General features: G+C 55.7%; 1 protein-coding gene across 1 annotated transcript in view; it reads right to left on the reverse strand.

Moving 5' to 3' along the window:
* Positions 1-18,277, reverse strand: part of LOC142875581 (proto-oncogene tyrosine-protein kinase receptor Ret-like) — a 51,832-nt gene that overhangs the window by 19,907 nt on the left and 13,648 nt on the right. Inside the window, exons 2-6 of the mRNA XM_076010264.1 lie at positions 6,951-7,214; positions 5,174-5,461; positions 3,196-3,437; positions 2,079-2,274; positions 658-857 (exon numbers count right to left, since the gene is read on the reverse strand). Coding sequence (XP_075866379.1) covers positions 658-857; positions 2,079-2,274; positions 3,196-3,437; positions 5,174-5,461; positions 6,951-7,214 — 1,190 coding nt within the window. The remainder of the gene's footprint in view (positions 1-657; positions 858-2,078; positions 2,275-3,195; positions 3,438-5,173; positions 5,462-6,950; positions 7,215-18,277) is intronic.

Raw genomic sequence — 18,277 nt, forward strand, 5'->3', positions numbered from 1 at the left:
CACTGCTGTTTACTTAAGAAAAACACGCGAGAAAAACACCAAGATGCCAAACGTGGGGTGCATGTGGAAAACGTGATCACTCCTCCACATTCCTTATTCTCTCTAATGAGTATTTACTGCTTTTATTTTTTCCATGTCTAATCATTACTTTCCAAAAACATACATAAGTTCTATAAACAGAAAGTAGAAAGTAGAAGCGCCCCCTACCTTCCTCCAGAGGGCGCCACTGCTAAGCGTCTGGGTTTGCACACTTGCAAATTCCCGTCAGTGAAGACTGGCTTTTGCACAAATGGAGTCACGTGAGACCAACAATTCTGCAAATCACTCTTTCACATAGCCCACCAGGAACATCTTTCCAAGTCAGCATATTTAGATGTACCCAGCATTGCTCTTATATTAGTGCAGAAAACGTTTTAAGGACACCAAGAAGCGAGGAGAAAAAAGGGGCCCAAGGAGTCCCCAGCCCTGCCTGCTGTGAGCACTCCCAGGCCTCCCTCGCCTATGCTGGTGGCTCCACTGGGCAACTATGTGCTGCCTGGGCCAGGGAGGGAATGTCACCACCCTGAGCCTTGACTCAATCTGCTAAAAGCGTGCCCTACCCTGGAGGTCCCCTGACACCCACGCCCCTCCTCAGGCAGGCAGCAGGCCTGGGCTCACCTGGGCAAAACGGCGGGCCCTCCTGCTCACGGAGAAGGCATAGGCACTGGGCAGGCGCAGGCTGACAGGCAGCACAGACACATTGAAGTGGAGGAGGAGGACGCCTGGCCCAGGGCCCTGGAAGTCCGAGTCGTTGACCAGCACAGCCAGTTGCAGGACCCGGCTCTCCGAGATGGGGAGGCTTCGGTTGAGAACCAACCCTGCGGATTGGGGCATGGCAAGGACAACTGAGCTGCTCCCCCCAGACACACAGCCCTGCATGCACATGTGTATAAACACGTGCTTTCACACTATGGTGCCCTGTAAGAGGCCTGGCCCTGCGTTAGAACCAACATTTAAATGTTGGCCATTGTGCTAAACTGGAAACGCAGAGAATCCCTCTCAGCTGGGGGTAGCCTGTGTGTGTGTGTGTATGGGTGTGTATGTGTCACATATGAGGTGTATGTGGTCTGTTTGTGGGGTGTTTGTGTATAGGGGTGTGTGTGGTGTGTGGGTACACAGGAGGTAAAGAGCCGCACCTCCTCCGAGGGCCTGGGAGGGATGTGCTAGAACCCTCCAGGCAGTTCCCCCAGAGAATGGCAGAATTCTCCTCCACAGCAGCAGCCTCCAGAGGACCCAAGGACCCCTGAAGCCTGGACCCTGGAACTTGCACCTGTGTACCCACCATGTGTGCAGCTGTGGCTCTAGTTTAGCAAACACAGAATGGTGGGAGGGGTGCTCTGGCGCGCAGGTGTTCACAGTGCCATGGCAGGGACAGGTGGGGACCTGCAAAAGGCTTGTAGTGTGAGAAAGGCTGAGGAATGAACAGGACTCGGCCAAGCTAAAAGAGGTAAAGGCCCCTGTGACCCTGGGTCCCTGATGCAGACCCCAAGTGCAAGTGGTTTATTCAGAAGGTGATCCCAGGACACATGGGTGAGAGTGGGGAGGGAGGGAGGGAAACAAGGCAGCTGCACAGAGATGTCCCACAGCAGGGGAGCCCTGTGGCACACCCCAGGAGCCAGCAGGACAAGGGTTTCTGAACCCCTCACCTGACGCAGAGCTGCTGTACACCAACCCATTAGCAGAGAGCTGCTGGGGTGAGGCAACAATCCCTGCACACTTGGGTCACCCCAGGGGCAGCAAAGCAGGTGCTAGGTGCTGGAGGAAGGCCTCAGGTGACAGGTATTCCCAGTCAGTGGCAAGACCTGGCAAGGTCAGCATGGGGTGCTGTACGGCCCTGCTAGAGTCGCCCATGGGCAATTCCAGTAGAGAGGACAGGCTGTGGAGCCCAGCTGGGGGCCCCGGGGTCAGCCTGGCAGACACAGGCGGGTCTGGGCAGAGGGTGAAGGGAAGGTGGCCTGGGCTGCAGAGGGCCACTCCAGAGCTGTGTGTGTGGCAGGGTGCTGCCCGCCCAAGGCTTGGTTTCCTGGGTGCCCTCTTACTGTAGTCGTGCACGGTTGCCCGCACGAAGCTGCCATTGGCCTGGGCCAGGGTCTCGTTGGGCCAGTGCTCCACGCGGAAGGTCTGCTGGGCCCAGGTGTCCCCAGGGAGCAGCGTGCTTGTGTACCGCCTCACCAGCTCCCCAGATGCCGGCACTACATCTGCATCAAAGACACGCAGTGTGGCCACCACGGTGCCCTGCAGGGTGCAGAGGGTACTGGTCAGAGTGGGTGAGAGGGGCCCCTTGGAGACTCCAAAGGCTTTGGGAGGGTGCATGCCTGGCACAGCCCACAGGTGGGTCAGGTGTCAAAGCCAGCTCTGTGTTCAAGCTCCTGTGGAGTCACTCGCCAGCCTGAGCCCCTTGCCAGTCACCTTCCCTGGGCCACTGTTCCTCACCTGTGCAACAGGTGTGAAAAGTATCTCCAGAATTCCCATAGGAGAATTGGGGCAGATGCCCAGACACTGTGCTGACAGGAATCCAGGTCCCCACAGACCAGAACAAACACCCCCATTCTCCCCTGAGGAAGCCACAGCGACAGGTGGCAGAACAGAGATCCAATCCAGGTGTACATCAGCACGCTCTCCAAGCACCTTCTTACACCAGGTGGATGGCAAGGGTGTGAGCAAAGCCACTAGGCACCTCCGATGGCTCTGCTCGCCAGACAGCTGCTGCCCCCACAGGGCAGGCGGCTCAGCCAGGCTCACCAGCCTTTCCCCACAGATGTGCTTTTCTCCCCGCCTCACCGCAACCCTTAACAAACCGGCACCTGGGGTGCCCAGAGAAGCAGGAAATGGCAACACACGGCTTGCTCAGCTACCGCCACCCGCCTCCGCCCGCGTCTGCAGGGAGGCCCAAGGCCCAGCAGGCGACCTCGGGCAGACGGCTCTCCAACCCTGGGCTCCTCCCCTCCAGCCTGGCGCCCTCTGCAGCTGCCCCCCGGGGTGTGCCCAGACGCGCTCGGGTCAGGCCCGGGCCGGGCGCCCCAGGAAGGCCAGCAGCTGCGGCAGGACTGGCTTCCTCCCCTCCGCTAGGGCTAGACAAACAGCGAAACAGACCAAGGCCTAAGCTGCGGACCGAGATAGCGAAAAGACGGACGGACGAGCAACGCAGCCAAGCACCTCCTTCCGCTTGAACTCCACCTCGGCGCTGGCGGTGTCCACGCCCCCGGGGCAGGTGGGCGGCGAGTCGTCCTCGTCGTACACGGTCACTGGGAAGGGCACCATCACGGCCTCCTCGCGCGCGCCGGCGCGCACGGTGCACTGGGCCACCAGCTCGTACTTCTCCCGCTGCTCGCGGTCCAGCGCCCAGCGCGTGCTCACCTCCATGCTGTCCGGGGCGCAGCGGAAGGGCAATCTCTCACCTGCACGTCAAGCGGACCAGGAAGCCCCGTGAGTGCCCGCGGGGTGCCGCCTTCCTCAGGGGCCGGCGGGAGCGGCAGCGTTACAGGGGCTGTGCCATCAGGGCTGGGCGCAGGTGACTTTGGCTGAGCCCAGCCAGCTTCACTGGTTTTTAAAAAATGTTAGGAATTTTTGTTTAATTTTGAAAGCAGTATGTGCTCATTTTAGAGAATATGAGCAATAAAGCCACAACTCTACCATTTGAAAATAAACATGATGGACATCTGGTGTATAATTTGATATTAACACAAATATTTCAGACTGCCTGGTGTGCATCCCTGCTCTACGCGGGGCAGGTGCCTCAGTTTCCTCCTCAGAAGGTGGGGTGATGAGACTAAAGGGCCTGCCCTAGGCCGGGCACTGCAGAAGGTGCCCCAGCACCCGCTGAGGCGGGCCCAGGAGCCACACACGCTTCGCCCTGAGCCTGTCCTGGCGTTTGCCCTCCAGGGACAGCCCAGGAAGCAGGACGTGCTGAAGGTCACTCGGAGACCCCACCGCCAGCCACAGGGAGCTCAGGGCAACTCCACTCATCTCCCAGTCAGAACCGCGAGTTACATGTGAAACACACACATGGGAAATGCTTACTCTATGATCTTTCCCTCTACAGTTTGTGATTACAAGAAAACACGCTAAATAAAACTGAATTATATAATTTTTAGTGAAAAAGGGCAGCATGAATAAAACCCATGTGCTTTGCCAAACACCTGGTTCAAAGATATCTATCCCTGTGTGGAACACAGAAGGGTGACGCTGAGGGACAGTGAGTGACGGCTTTTCTTCCTCTTGAGTGTCTTTAACATCATTACCCAGTTTTGTGCGAGAAGCCTGGTGAACGCAGGTTGCACTTTCTACTCTGCGGCCCTCTGAAACGGCTGAGTGCCCCAGGCCCACTGTGGCCTCCCCAGGGGCCCCTGGGAACCATGCTTGGTGCCTGCTTTCCCTCAACACCCCCGTCAGCCCACAAGGAAATCCTGCTCATCTTCCGCCCAGGCACACCCAGGGCTGCCTGCTGCTACGGCCCCTGCGCCTCTGCCCTCGTTCTCACCCCTGTCCTCTCTGGAGGGGGTTCTCCTGTAGCTAATTGTCTCCCTGCTTCCCTGAACCTCCACAATCCAAATCATGCCTAACACAGCAGTGTGACTAACCCTTAAAGGTAAGTCAGGTCTTGTCAATGCCCCCACCAAGCCTTCCATGGCTCCCCACGTCTCTCAGCAAATCCCTGAAAGTCACTCCCAGACCTGCCTCCTCCCCAGGAACTGCTCTGCTCCCTTTGGCCTTGGCTCTCCCCAGGGCCTCACTGCACTCCAGCCACACAGGGTCCTCCCTAGACCTGCATGCCTGGCACCCTCCTGCCTTTGCTCTGGTGGCCCCTGCCCTGCCAGTCGTCTCTACTTCTCCTTCCCAGCTATCTCCTCCCAGAAGGCACCCGATTTCCTTGGCATGTGCTGCTTCTCCTTCCTCCACAGGAATGGAAGCGCCAGGCAGACAGGATTCCAGGCTGGCTTTATTCACTGTTACATCCTTAGCTCCTGCAACAGTACCTGGCCTATAGCAGGGACAAGAGAGATATTTCTGGAACGTTAAATGAGCTGATGGCATGGTAGTGACGAGTAAACCAGAGGGCTCATGCCAGGGCTCACAGAGCCATGCTGAGCTTACAGCAGGCTTTGAGGGACGGCCCCACGGGGTCTGCACTCACCTTCCAGGAGCCTGTAGGTCATGCTGACATTGGGGCAGAGGAACTGCACGGGCAGCAGGCGGAACTGGTGGAAGGTGCCTGGGGGCCGGTTCTCCCGAATGCGAAAGGAGAGGCCTGTCTCTGGGAAGCAGAGCTCCCGGGGTTTCAGGGAGCTGCAAGCTGGGAAGGAAGCGTTGACGACAGAGAAGTAGACACGGGCACAGCCGGGCCACTGGCACTCGCCCTCACGCAGGGACATGGGCAACAGGAAGACCTGGAGGTAGACTGTGAGCAGGGGGAAGCCGCCATCTGCAGAGAGAGAAGTCAGGCCCGTGGGTGCATCGCCATGCCCACCAGACCAAGCTCCAGGATTGGTGTAAAACCCTGTCCTCACCCTGGTCCCCAGGCTCCCTCCACTGGGCCGTCCAGTCCTGCCCACCACCTCTTCCCCTCCCCCACAGGCCTCAGCTCAAATGCCCCCTCTCCCGGGAGGGGCCCAGAGCCTGGTCGAACACTCCCCCGCCCCACAGGCGGGCGGCTCCTCCTGCCCACACCCCTCCTGCGGGAGTATCGTCACAGTGTCCCTGCAGAGACTCCCAGGAAGACAGAGTTCCCCAGCACCTAGGAACATTTCCAGCAAGTTCCATCACCAAGGCACCACAGCAATGTAAGTGAGGTCTGGATCTCAGCTGGAGTGGAGCTTTTCCTGGGCCTCCATCTCAGCCCTGGGGGGAGGGCTGCTCCTCTCACCCTTTGCTCCTCACTAGCCTGGCCTTCACTGCTCCAGTCCCGTCATGGTCAGGAATTCTTTGCACAAACTTTCCCTGTTCAAATCACTGTTCAAATCAGTTTTGCTCCCGACTGCACCTGGCCAGTCCAAGAGGCTCCTCTCCAGTCATGAGGCTCAGGCCTCCCAGGAAGTGCAGGCCCGAGGCGATTCCATGCTGGCCCCCACCCACGGACTCCAGTTCCTCAGACTCCCCACTGGGGGCTCAGGATGAAGCTTGTGGAACTAAGACCCTGCTTAACGCCACCTTCTCCAGAACCATCTGGGCTGCCCTGGGAGAGAGTTACCCACCCAAGCCCCTTCCCTGTCTTGTGACCCCGGCTTTCCTCGGCAATCGGGTCAGTCTGCCCATGCTGGGCAGAACTGCCCCTGGCCTGCCTCTTGCCTGCAGATGGGGCTCAGGGCCATTTTAGGGCAAGTGAGGCTGTGCCTCTGGAGGGGTGCTCATCACCATTTTCTGTCCCAGGTGCTCTGTTCCACCCCCACCCCACCCAGTACCAGCGTCACACGTGACCCCGACCTCGAATCTGTGCAACTGGCCACAGGCTCCACCTTCCTACCAGGACATGTGGGCCAGGCCAAGCCCCCACCAGGTACAAGGGCAGCTTGCTGCCCATGGGCAGTCAGCTCTCCTGGGAGCTGCTTCTCCAGCAAGTTCCAGGTCATTTGCTAAATCAAAACGTTGGGATTTTTTTCTGCTCCTCTTAATTCTTCTCTTGAAACCTCCAAATCCTTGCTAATCCCACTGGCAAAGGAATCTGGGTCCAGCACAGAGAGAGTACTCAAATCACTCACATGGGTCTCCAAAATCCCAACAGCCTCAGGAAACCCAAGTTTCATTTATGGCCCCAAACTCGCCAGGCTGGACACAGAGGCAGGCTGGTCTCACCTCGCCCCTTATCCTTCTGCACCAGGTGTTGTGGGGAAGCCACACTCGGAGCCTGTGACCAGGGTGTGATGAGGCTGTTAGCCTGTGAGGATGAGGTAGGGGTGTTGGGGCTACTCCCTTACTATGGACGCTGAGCTTCTCCCAGGAGCTGTGGTCCAGGCTCTGGTTAAGGTAGAGAAGGCCAGTGTCCTCCTGGACGCGGATCCAGTTGTTCTCGTGCAGCCGAGTGCGGTAGGCGCCGTAGAGGTGCGGGCTTAGGCGGAAGCTGGGCACCTCCTCGGGGGCGTCCCGCAGAGCATGGACATAGAGCAGGGGTGTGCCGGCCGGCTGGTCCACATACAACTTCTCCCAGTAAGCATCCCTTGAGAAGTAGAGGCCCAGTGGGGCTGCAGGAAGCAGGGAATTGTGTGAGGGAGGGTGGAGATAAAGGCTTCCTCACAGATACAAAAACATTATTAATTCGAAATTCCAATCTTAGCAGAAATTTCTCATCTCTAGTCCTGAGAACGTGAATACACAAGTATTTGTATAGCTACACCTGGCTGAACATGCACTATTTTAAAACAGAAGAAGAAAAAGGAGGGAGGACGGGGAGGCAGAACAGAGCAGCTGCAAACCCTTCTCCATTACCCAAGTCTGGTGACACCTGAGCCACGCCTGAGCCGCCAGCTCACTCGGGCTCCAACAACTCGCCCAGAGCCGGGATGTTCAGGGGCACGAGACTGTTGTGCCAGACAAGCAGGGCAGGCAACAGTCCCCAAAATGGAGAAAGCACTTCGTGAGAGAGGCACAAATCTTTATCTAAACATACTGCTGTCACCTGACCCTGAAATTCCCTCCATTCGTCCAAGAGAAATGAAAACCCACGCCCATCAAGTGACTTAATCTAAATCACAACAGCTAAGAGTTGGAAACAGCCTCGAAGCCCTTCTACAGGGGGACAGACAGGCAAACTGTGGTCCAACTACCCACAGAATTGCTACCCAGCAATAAACAAGGGTGATCTAGTGACACACGCCAACCCGCACTGATGGCACAGACCCCGTGCCAAGCTGACAAAGCTGAGTGGAAACGCACACAGCTCCGTGCTGGACTGACTTTGGCGACGGCTCAGGCTGGCTGTGGGTGGGTGGGAGACAGACTGGGAAGAGCAGGAGGGCACGCTCTGGGGAATGAAGGGCCCGAATCCTGACAGGGTGCGGGTCACATGGGCATATCCATTTGTCAACATCGCACAGCTAAGATCCATGCTTTTCAACCTTTGCCAATTTTACCCGAAAAACTGGAAAACTAGTCACTGAAGAAGCAGTGGGCAGAGACGTAGCTTCCCTGAGGAGGCGGGATGCAGGCCTTCCACGGCCAGGCGAGCCCACCGGGGAGCACGGCACACTGCCCTGCTGACTTTGGGAATGGCCAACGTTTTTCATAATAAAAAGTTTTTTGAATTGTAAGAAGCTTTGGAAACACTTTGTGCACTGTTGGTGGGAATGTAAAAGGGTACAGCCGCTGTGGAAAACAGGAAGGCAGTTCCTCAAAAAGTTCAAATTGAATTACCATATGACCCAGCAATCCCACTTCTAGGTACATAACCAAAGAATGGAAAGCCAGGTCTCAAAGGGATGTCTGCACACCATGTTCACAGCAGCACTATTCACGATAGACAAGAGGTGGAAGCAACCCTCGTGCCCATCGATGGATGAATGGATAAACAAAACCTGATCATGCACACAATGGAATATTATTTGGCCTTAAAAAGGAAGGATATTCTGGCACATGCTACAACATGGATGAACCTTGAGGACATCATGCTAAGTGAAATAAGCCAGTCACAAAAGGACAGGTACTGCAAAATTCCACTTATATGAAGTATCTAGGGTAGTCAAATTCATAGAGATGGAAAGTAGAATGGTGGCTGGGAGGAGGGTCAGGAGTTAGTGTTTAACAGGGACAGAGTTTCAGTTTGGGGTGATGACAAAGTTTTGGAGATGGATGGTGCTGATGGCTGCACAATGGTGTGAATGCATGTAATGCCATTAGACCGTACATTTAAAGATAGTTAAACTGTAAATTTTATTGTATGTGTATTTTTCCACAATAAAAAATAGTAAGAATTTAAAAAAAGACGAATAGGCAAAAAATGATTAAAGCCTGTTAAAAACCTGCAAATTACCCTATAACACACAAAATACACTGACATCCAAGGCAGACATTAGCAAACACTGTGCTCATGTACAACCGACTTCTTTTTGGTCAGTTTGTTCCATCTAGATCCTGTTTCCCACCAGCCACGGCTTAGTGGAAGGGAATACGTAGGACTGTTTGGGGTCCCAAAGCGCTAAAACTATTGGAAAAGGAGAGGCTTCTCTTGAAGTGCTGTCCTTTGGGCAACTTTTGTTTCTGGCCACAAAGAGGATGAGAGACTGTAACCCACATGGCCTTAGGGGTGGTGGTCCTGGGGCAGGCCAGGCGCCAGCCCTGGTGAGCCCTTCCCCACCGGGTCAGGTGCCCTGTGCCGGGCCTCCCCAGGTGTGCCTACAGGACGCTCCTCCATGCGGGGACACACTCGCCAGAGTGCTGGCGAGGGGATGTTCGGGGGCGACTGAGCTCAGGTCTGGAGAGGCGACGCAGCTCGGACAGCTCTTGTTCTCTCCAGGGACACTCACCTCCGGCCCTGGTCTTCCCAGTAAGAACCAGGTGCCCTTGGGGGGACCTTGTGTGGTGGCTCTGGTGATGCCCAGGGCTACAGAAGAGTGGACAGGGCACTGCCCACCCCAGCCGTAGTGGCAGATCCAGCCTGGGAATCCTGTGAGGTGCCTCCTCTGAGGGTCTTCGTGGTGCACATGCACCTCAGTGGTCCAGGGGCTGGGAGGTGGGGCAGCCCTGAGTTCCCCAAAGCCCCACCACGGAGATCACACATGCAGGGAGAATGGGCCCTTCCCGCCCTCATCTGGCAGAGCCCAGCCCTACAGGATGGTGTGGGCCCAATCTCACTCAGTCACTGCTGCCAAAGGTATTTATGGGCTGCGCCATGATTAGGACCAGAAGCAGATTTAAATGCACTTAAAATGCCTCCCGAGTGGGCCCTGCAGCAGGGCACAGCCATCTTAATGCTCCTCCGTGTCACAGGCACTTTTAGATGGAAAAACACATGGCTTGAAGTGGGGAACTGAAGAGGTGAGTGCAGAGCCAGCCTCAGGGTGGCTACAACCTGGGCAGTCCCAGTGAGTCCCCACTCAGAGGGCTCACTCGTGGTTTAATGCTCTGATATCACAGTTGTGAAATCCCTCATAGTTTTAGAACAAGGGCCACAAATGATACAGCCAATCTTGATGGGTCACTGAGGAGAGTTGCTGGCATCCAGTGCCACTGGGCTCTGCAGAACACTAGCCTCCTCTGGGCCTCAGTTTCTCCAACTTTGAAGTGGAAAAGGCATGCTGGGGAGAGAAGGAGCGGCCAGTGCAGGTGCAGACAGGTGCGCACCTCTGCACAGGTGTGCATTGTTATGAACTTCTCCCTGCAGACTCATAGCCCCAGATCCCTTCACTGACCCCTCACACGTAAGAACACTGAGGCTGGGAGGTGAGAAGCCTGACCAAGGTCACACAGCTGGTACACCTCGAGGCTATGCATCTAGGGGTCAGGTGCAATGGCTAAGAAAGACATGGTGGGGTTAAGTATAAGCAGGTGCGGAGCCCATGGCCTTGCTGGCCAGATGCTCCTCAAGGCTGTCACCTTTCTGCCCAGAAGGGCCACCTGGCCTGTGGGCTAAACCGGCCTCTGGTGCAAGCTGCCCTTGGCATTGTGGGCAGGTCACTAGCAGGACTTGCAAAGCCTTTTCCATTCCATACCTTCAACTCCCAAATGCCATTGTGGTGACAGAATCCCCCCCAATCCTAGTGCACAGGTTTCTGCCTCAACAGGTTTGGCTGGCAGGGTTGGACCCGCCTTGTACTCACTTCCATGGCCTGGCACACACCACACCCACTGGTGGTGCAAAATGGTGGTGTTGCTTGTATGAGAAACCAAAAGGATTCTCACATCATCCCCCAATGGCCAGCCGGAGCCCGACCGCCATGCAGAACAGGTGGGTCCCACCTGCTCACAGCACATCTGCCAAAGACCCAAGTCGTTCACATTGGAAGAGGCCCTGGGAACATTCATGGCCTATGTATGTGCGTGTGTCATGCATGTGTGTAATGCGTGCATGCACATACACATAGGTGTGCAGGAGATAGAGAGGGAGATGGAGGTACACCCCTGAGACCCCACCTGCTCCCACCCTGCCCCACCCTCAGCAGGGATAAGACTGCCTACCTTTCCACAGGGCGAGGTGCTGTCTGTGCCAGGGCAGGGACTCATCTGAAATCAGCCTCCACAGATAAACCCCGCACCATGCCCACAGCACATGCTGCTGGCTCCATCTGGTGTATGCAGTCACCCAGCCACAGTTTTGCTTCTAACTTTAACCTGGTTTTCGGCCTGGCAAGACCATTGCAAAGCTCCACGCTTGGCTGGGATGTTATTTGTATTTGGATCCTGATGGAACCAGTCCCAAGCCTTCTCCTCCCACAGGCATGCACACAAGTACACTTGCATTCTTGCACACCTACCTCATGACATGCACTCTGGCTAGGTGTGCACATTCTCAGGCCATGCTGGCCCTGATCATCCTCCTTTGCAGGCAGCAAGTTGCTGCCTTGTCGGTGGAGGATGCTGGGGTGACACTGTGGAGAGACTAGGCTGCTCTTGCTTCTGGCCATTACATTCTGCCTTTCCTGTCTCCTGCTGCCTGACAGCCAGTGGGGCAGGGGTGTGGGGACACCCAGCATGCCCTGCCCCAGCTGCGTGCCCAAGGCATGCATTCCCTCAGCACCTGCACAGCCCACACTCGGGGTGAGGATAGCTTTCTGCAGGCCCCAGACAGACTCCTCTGCATGCCAGCCCCAGCCGCGGCTCCTGTGATCCAAGGGTTACCCCATGACAACCTCAGGCTGTAGACTAGCCCTGGCCCTGGCACCCATCTCCTCCCACAAGCTCTGACCCCAGCTGGGGAGGTGAATACCTCCCTGGTGCCTGCCCTCGGCTGCAGGGGCCCCCAGTACTCTTCCCACCTCCGGCTGCTCCAGTTGCTCTTTCATCAGAGTTTAGTACCTTTCATGTTAACTGCTCCTGTTCTTAAGGACTGCGGGCCCGGCTCCTAATCAGACCCAGACACACACATGTTCTTTCTCCCACACACTCATTCTTTCCCATGCATACCATTGCACACCACTGTCTCACTCACAAATGGTTTCACACTCGTCTTCACACCCAAGCACATGCGTGCTCACACATTCTCCCACACTGCCAGTCTTGCTTCAACAAGCACAGGCATTCTCACACTGGTGCGCATTTGCATCACACAAGCACATTCTCTCATTTTTGTGCACTTGACATCACACAAGCATGTACTTCTCACTGTTGCACACGTGTGAGCACAAGCACATCTTCTCACACACTCAGTGCAGATGCGCTAAGTAGTGCAGGCACTAAGTGTTGCCTGGCCCTGCTGCCCCGGGGCTAACTGCCGCTCTGCGGTGGATGAGCTGCTCTCTACACCGCGCATGCTGGGACAGGCCCTTCCTGGCCGTTGTCTTTGGTTTCTCCCTGTCTCTCTGCCAGCCACCCGCCTGCTCTGATGGGCACAGTGACCCTGACACAGAAACACAAATGGAGCTCCAGACAACTAAAAATCTCCTAGGACCAGCAATATGAAAGCTGAAATTTAGGAATTCTAAGAAACAAAAAAAGTTATAGGCTGGGTGCGGTGGCTCACACCTGTAATCCTAGCACTCTGGGAGGCTGAGGTGGGAGATCGCTTGAGATCAGGAGTTCGAGACCAGCCTGAGCAACAGCGAGACCCTATCTCTACTAAAAATAGAAATAAATTAGCTGGACAACTAAGATATATATATATACATATATATAATTAGCCGGGCATGGTGGCGTGTGCCTGTGGTCCCAGCTACTGGGGAGGCTGAGGCAGAAGGATCGCTTGAGCCCAGGAGTTTGAGGTTGCTGTGAGCTAGGCTGACACCACTGCACTCTAGCCCGGGCAACAGAGTAAGACTCTGTCTCAAAAAGAAAAAAAAAAAGAAAAACACTTATAATGACAGTATGATCCAAGAACTGCAGGAATTAGTAGCAGCGGCGTCTGTCTGTAGGGCAGAATCCCTCATGGGCATCAGCTCCTCACCTGTCCTTGATGGGAGGCAGATGATGCCGATGACAGCTTTATTACGACCCAGCAGAATCTCCTTAATGGATGATTTCCGAATGCAATCATTTTTCTGGGACTGGGAACCAGACTCCAGCGGCTCCTCAGGGAGGCTGGGGCAGGGAGAGGTGGTCCTCCTACTGCAGGCCAGCTGTCCCTGCAGGTCCCACCCGCCAGCACCTGTCAGGATGTGACCCATTAGACCTATGGCTCCCCTCCCACTTCCCACTCATGTTTTCTGTTATTATAGTTGCATATCTGACATATACAAAGAATATATTTTACAGAGCATTTATGTTGGACAAACGCCCACGAGCCCGTGGCCCCGATGACCTGGACACCTGGCAACGTGGCTGCCCATCCGCACTTGCTCCTCTGCCCCCCGTGCACAGCAACTGTGCCTTGCTATGCCCTCACCTTGTTCTTTTAAACAGTTTTATGCATTTCTGGAAGGCACCTTTTGCTGGGTGGAGACTTCCGCATGGACAGGTATTTCCTCCCAGGCCTGGGGAGGCACAGCTCCCTGTCCTGCCCCACGTCACCCGGGCAGCCTTCCCTGGGCGCCCCACCCCCTCCCTGGCTGCTCTCAGGGGTGCCTCTGTCTTTGGCACTCTCCAGCGACACCACGATTCTACCAGCGGAGCTGCTCACCCCTCGGCTGATTTCCGCCTACATGGCCTGTCCTCTAGAGGGTGGCAGCACCCGCTGTCTGTGTCCTCCCCACAGCTCTAGATCCCGCCACTGTGCTGGTGGCTGGGATGTGCTGATCGCCAGCCCTGATCCTGTCTGGGGCCAGCTCCGTGTGTCCACAGCTTGCTCTGTGCACACCTACGTCTCCGCCCAGCCTGCAGGATGACCCAACCTCCCCACACACCTGACCCCCTTTCTGTCACAGTTCCGCCCCACCTGCCTGCTCCCACCGCAGGCCTGGGTCTCAGAGCCCCGCCTCCTCCCCTCACCCCAGTCCCTCACCCAGACCACAGGCTGCTCAACGCGACTCCTACAGTGCACGCTCACCCTTAGGCCACCTGCCGCAGTACAGCAGGGCCGCGTTTCGCGGCAGCCTCTGCGCAGGGCGCTGTCTTAACTGTTTCTTGCAGAATAAATCACAGCTCCTCCCGGGCCCTCACCTGCCGACTCGCCTCCTCCCCACCCCACCGAGTGCCCACCTTCACTACATCTGCCCACTCTCCACCTGTGGGCTGAGAGAACGAGTGAACGTGTGAACCAGTGAACAAATCAACAACTGAACAAGCTAACAAACAAATGGTTTCATGGACAGGGCCAGGCACGTTTGGGAAATGGTCAGAATTTGGGAGGGAGGAGGGAGCAACGGGGGCCAGGGCCAGGGCCAGGGCGGCTGGTGTGACAGACTGGGGCGAGATCATCCGGTGTTGCCTTATGGGTGCTGGAGCCACAGGCGGCTGCTGGTGGTGCGGCAGAGCCGGCTCCTTCGCCAGCGGTGGGGCCTCTGCGCCAGGGCCAAGCAAACACACCACTGGCCTCCAGCTCGGAGGCGTGTCCTGGGGACTGAGCAGCACTGCCACTGACAGCCGGCGGCCTGCAGGTGCGTGCCAGGTGGGGCCACCTGCAGCACACCGTGCAGACTGCGACTGCTGGGCTCTGTCCCAGCTGGAGGCTGCTTTTGCACGGGTCTGTAATCTAACTTTGCTTTTTGGAAAAAAGCATGGATCGGGGAGGATCTATGGCAAATAAATTTGGAGGAGTGTATAAAGAGAGATACTAGTTTTTAAAAGTCATTTTAAATTGTGGTAAAATACACATAACATGAAATTTATCATCTTACCCATCTTAAAGTGTACAGTTCAGAGGCATTAAGTGCATCCACACTGCCGTATAACCATCACCACTGTCCATGCACGACACTCCCTCACCACACACAGCTGAGACTCTGAACCCATGAAGCAGTCGCTCCCTCTTCCCTCTTCCCCAGCTCCCGGAATCTTCCATTCTACTTTGTCTCTGTGAATTTGATGATTCCTGGTACCTCATATAAGTGGAATCCCATAGTAATTATCCCACTGTGACTGGCTTATTCACTTAGCATAACATCTCCCAGGTTCATTCATGTTGTGGGTTGTGTCAGAATTTCCTTCATTTTAAAGGCCAAATAATATTCCACCACATGGGTATACTGCATTTTGTTCATCCATTCACTGATGGCTGGACACTTGGGTAACTCCCACCTTGTGGTCATTGTGAATAATGCTGCTCTGAATGAGGATGTACAAATACATCTTACAGCCCCTGCTTTCACTTCCTCTGTGTATATACCCAGAAGTGGAACTGTTGGATCATATGATAATTCTATGTTTCAGAGGAACCACCAAACTATTTTCCATAGTGGCTGCACCATTTTACATTTCCACCAAGAGTGCATAAAAATTCCAATTCTCCACATCCTCACCAACACTTGTTATTTTCTGGGGTTTTCTGACAGTAGACATCGTAACAGGTGTCAGGTGTCACACTGTGGTTCTGATTTGCATTTCCCTAACAATGAGTGATGCTGAGGGTCGTTTCATGTGTTTTTTGGCCATTTGTATATATGTATTTGGAGAAATGTCCATTCAAGTCCTTTGCCTATTTTGAATGGATGTTTTTTCTTGTTCAGTTTTAGAAGTTCCTTGTAGATTCTGGATATTAACCCTCATCAGATATATGAACTGCAAATTTCTCTCCCATTCCATGGGTTCTGTTTTCACTCTTTTGATTATGTCCTTGATTCACAGAAGCTTTAAATTATGATGTAGTCCAATTCATCTATATTTTGTCACCTGTGCTTTTGGTGCCTTATAGGGGATCCCAGTTTTAAAGATGTGCCCACAGCTAAATATTCAGCCAAAACCAAGGCCAAACAGAAGCAGGAAGCTCTTGGCCCCATTTGGCACCCCATCCGCCACTGCCCTGGCCACCTGCCCAGGGCAGGTACATACCTAGGCTCGGCTGATATCTGCTGCAGTTCCCACTTCAGCTGCTGGATGCTCACAAGACCACGGCACAGGCACAGCAGAGACATGAATGGCTTAGGAGCTTACCATCCCCAGGTGAGGGCAGGGCATACCCAGGCCATCCCACTTGTGCCAACCCTTGGTGCCAGGAGCCCGCAGAGCAGGAGGCCTCTGCTCCCAACAGACACTGATGCTGGGGCACTCCTCACTGCACCAGCAGGAGGCATGGCACAGTGCCTGAGGCCCAGCAAAAATGTTTGGTTTTATTTTAAAATCCAAAACAAGAAATAAATATAACAATAAGAAATATATAACAATAATGTGACCCAGATTATATTTGTCTTATACCCATACAATAATAAAACACAATTTTACTTTTTGCTGGGGGAAGGGGCCCACAGCTCATGATGTGGCCCTGGTTGGAGAGCCACTTGGGTGGGTGCCTGGGACCCCAGGAGGGTGAGGCGTGGCATGAAGTAGGTGGCCTTGGGGAAGGCAGGGACCTCTGAGGTCCCAGCAGAGAATGCAGAGCCCAGGCCTAGGCCAGCCTTGGACACCTGCTGATGAGGAGTGCTTCCCTTTGGCACGCCACATCCTCACATGTGCCAACGTGCCGACCCCTCAGCCTCTTAGGCACTGGTTTCCCATGTGATGACTGACTGCACCTATCCAGAATCCTACCCTATTCCCCAATTCCCTGTGTCACAGAAGTTCAGGGGCCTCTCCACCTCACACCTGCCTGGGGTAGCCACCACACACAGCTGTTCGCAGGTATCTTTCTGAGCCCTTTGTACAACCTGGGCCTGCTCACAGGTGTTCAGTGCCCCCTGCCCATCTTACTCCCACACAGAGTCTGGCACCTGCAGCTGTGGCCTGCATGCTCCCTGCCCCCACCAGCCCCTCAGCACTGGGCCACGGCACTCGCTCTGCCCAGCCCTGCCCAGGGCTTCTGCGTGCACGGTGCTCCCCATCCTCTCCACCTGCCGAGTCTGGCCTGCTGTCCCTGCAAGCGCCTGCCCTAGCCTGACCTTTGACCTAGGCCCTGATTTTGCTGGCCTTTGCTCCCTTAACTCTCAGGGAACTTATCTGATGATAACAGAGTATAGGGCAGACAGACTCCCCATGTGCCCAACCTGCTCTCAGCTCAGACACTCACCATCCAAACCTCCCAGGCACTCTCACTAGCCCAGTTTCAGCAGTGAGGAAGCTGAGGCCAGAGAGCTCAGGGTCCTGCTTGTGCCATGCAGCCTGGGGGAGGCGGGATCAGCCTCTGTCCTGGTGCAAGCCACTATCGCAGGGGCTACGTCCTCTGGACACACTGCCTGTGAGACAGAGACACAGCTGGCCGTCCATGGTGGCAGGTGGGACTGACTATGTGCTCAGCATCTCCCAGCGTGTGGGATGTGCTAGTGGCTGGGTGGACTCCCCAACGAGATGCTCTCGGCCCTGGCACATGGCAACAGTACCATAAGGGGATCCTGGCTCTACCTCTTGACTATGCCCCCTAGGGTCCTAAGGACTGCCCTACAGAAAGAACTGGCGCCCACTCCCCACACTGCCTGCCTTGGGAGAGGTGACAGTGAGTAGGTCCTCAATGATTCCTTGAGCAGCAAAGGGAATGGCTCTCCTGGCAGCCCTCAAGCCAGGCAGGACAGACGTGCTGACTGCCCCCTAGCCACACACAGCCCTGGGCGTACAGGCAGGGCGCTTGCTGGCCAAGAAAATGGGCAGCTAGTCCGCCCTTCCCTGAGGCGCAGTCGCTGGTTCTGGAGAGATGGATGTCTTAGATCTTATGGCTAGAGACACTGGACACCCACTGCCCTGGCAGTGACAGGAGAGCTGACGGGGGTCTGTGTGCCCTTCCTTTGTGTCCCCTCGCTGAGGTCAGCACCAGGTCAGCATGGCTGCATCGTCACTGCCTCTCTGCTGAGGGCCCGCCCCTGCGTGGAGGAGAGTGAGGATGGTGAGGGAGGGCCCTGCCCGTGAGTACCTCAGGACACACCTGGGGAGAGAGCAACAGAAGCCCCTGACCGCCCGCATGGAGGAGAGTGAGGATGGTGAGGGAGGGCCCTGCCCGTGAGTACCTCAGGACACACCTGGGGAGAGAGCAACAGCAGCCCCTGACCGCCCCGCATGGAGGACGCTGCCTGCAAGGGTGCCGGACGCCTCCCTGGCGCATCTTCTCACGCAGGCCGCTCTGAGCTGGCCTAGTTGGGGCCGG

Source organism: Microcebus murinus, chromosome 14 (genome assembly GCF_040939455.1).
Source record: "Microcebus murinus isolate Inina chromosome 14, M.murinus_Inina_mat1.0, whole genome shotgun sequence".
Taxonomy (NCBI): domain Eukaryota; kingdom Metazoa; phylum Chordata; class Mammalia; order Primates; family Cheirogaleidae; genus Microcebus; species Microcebus murinus.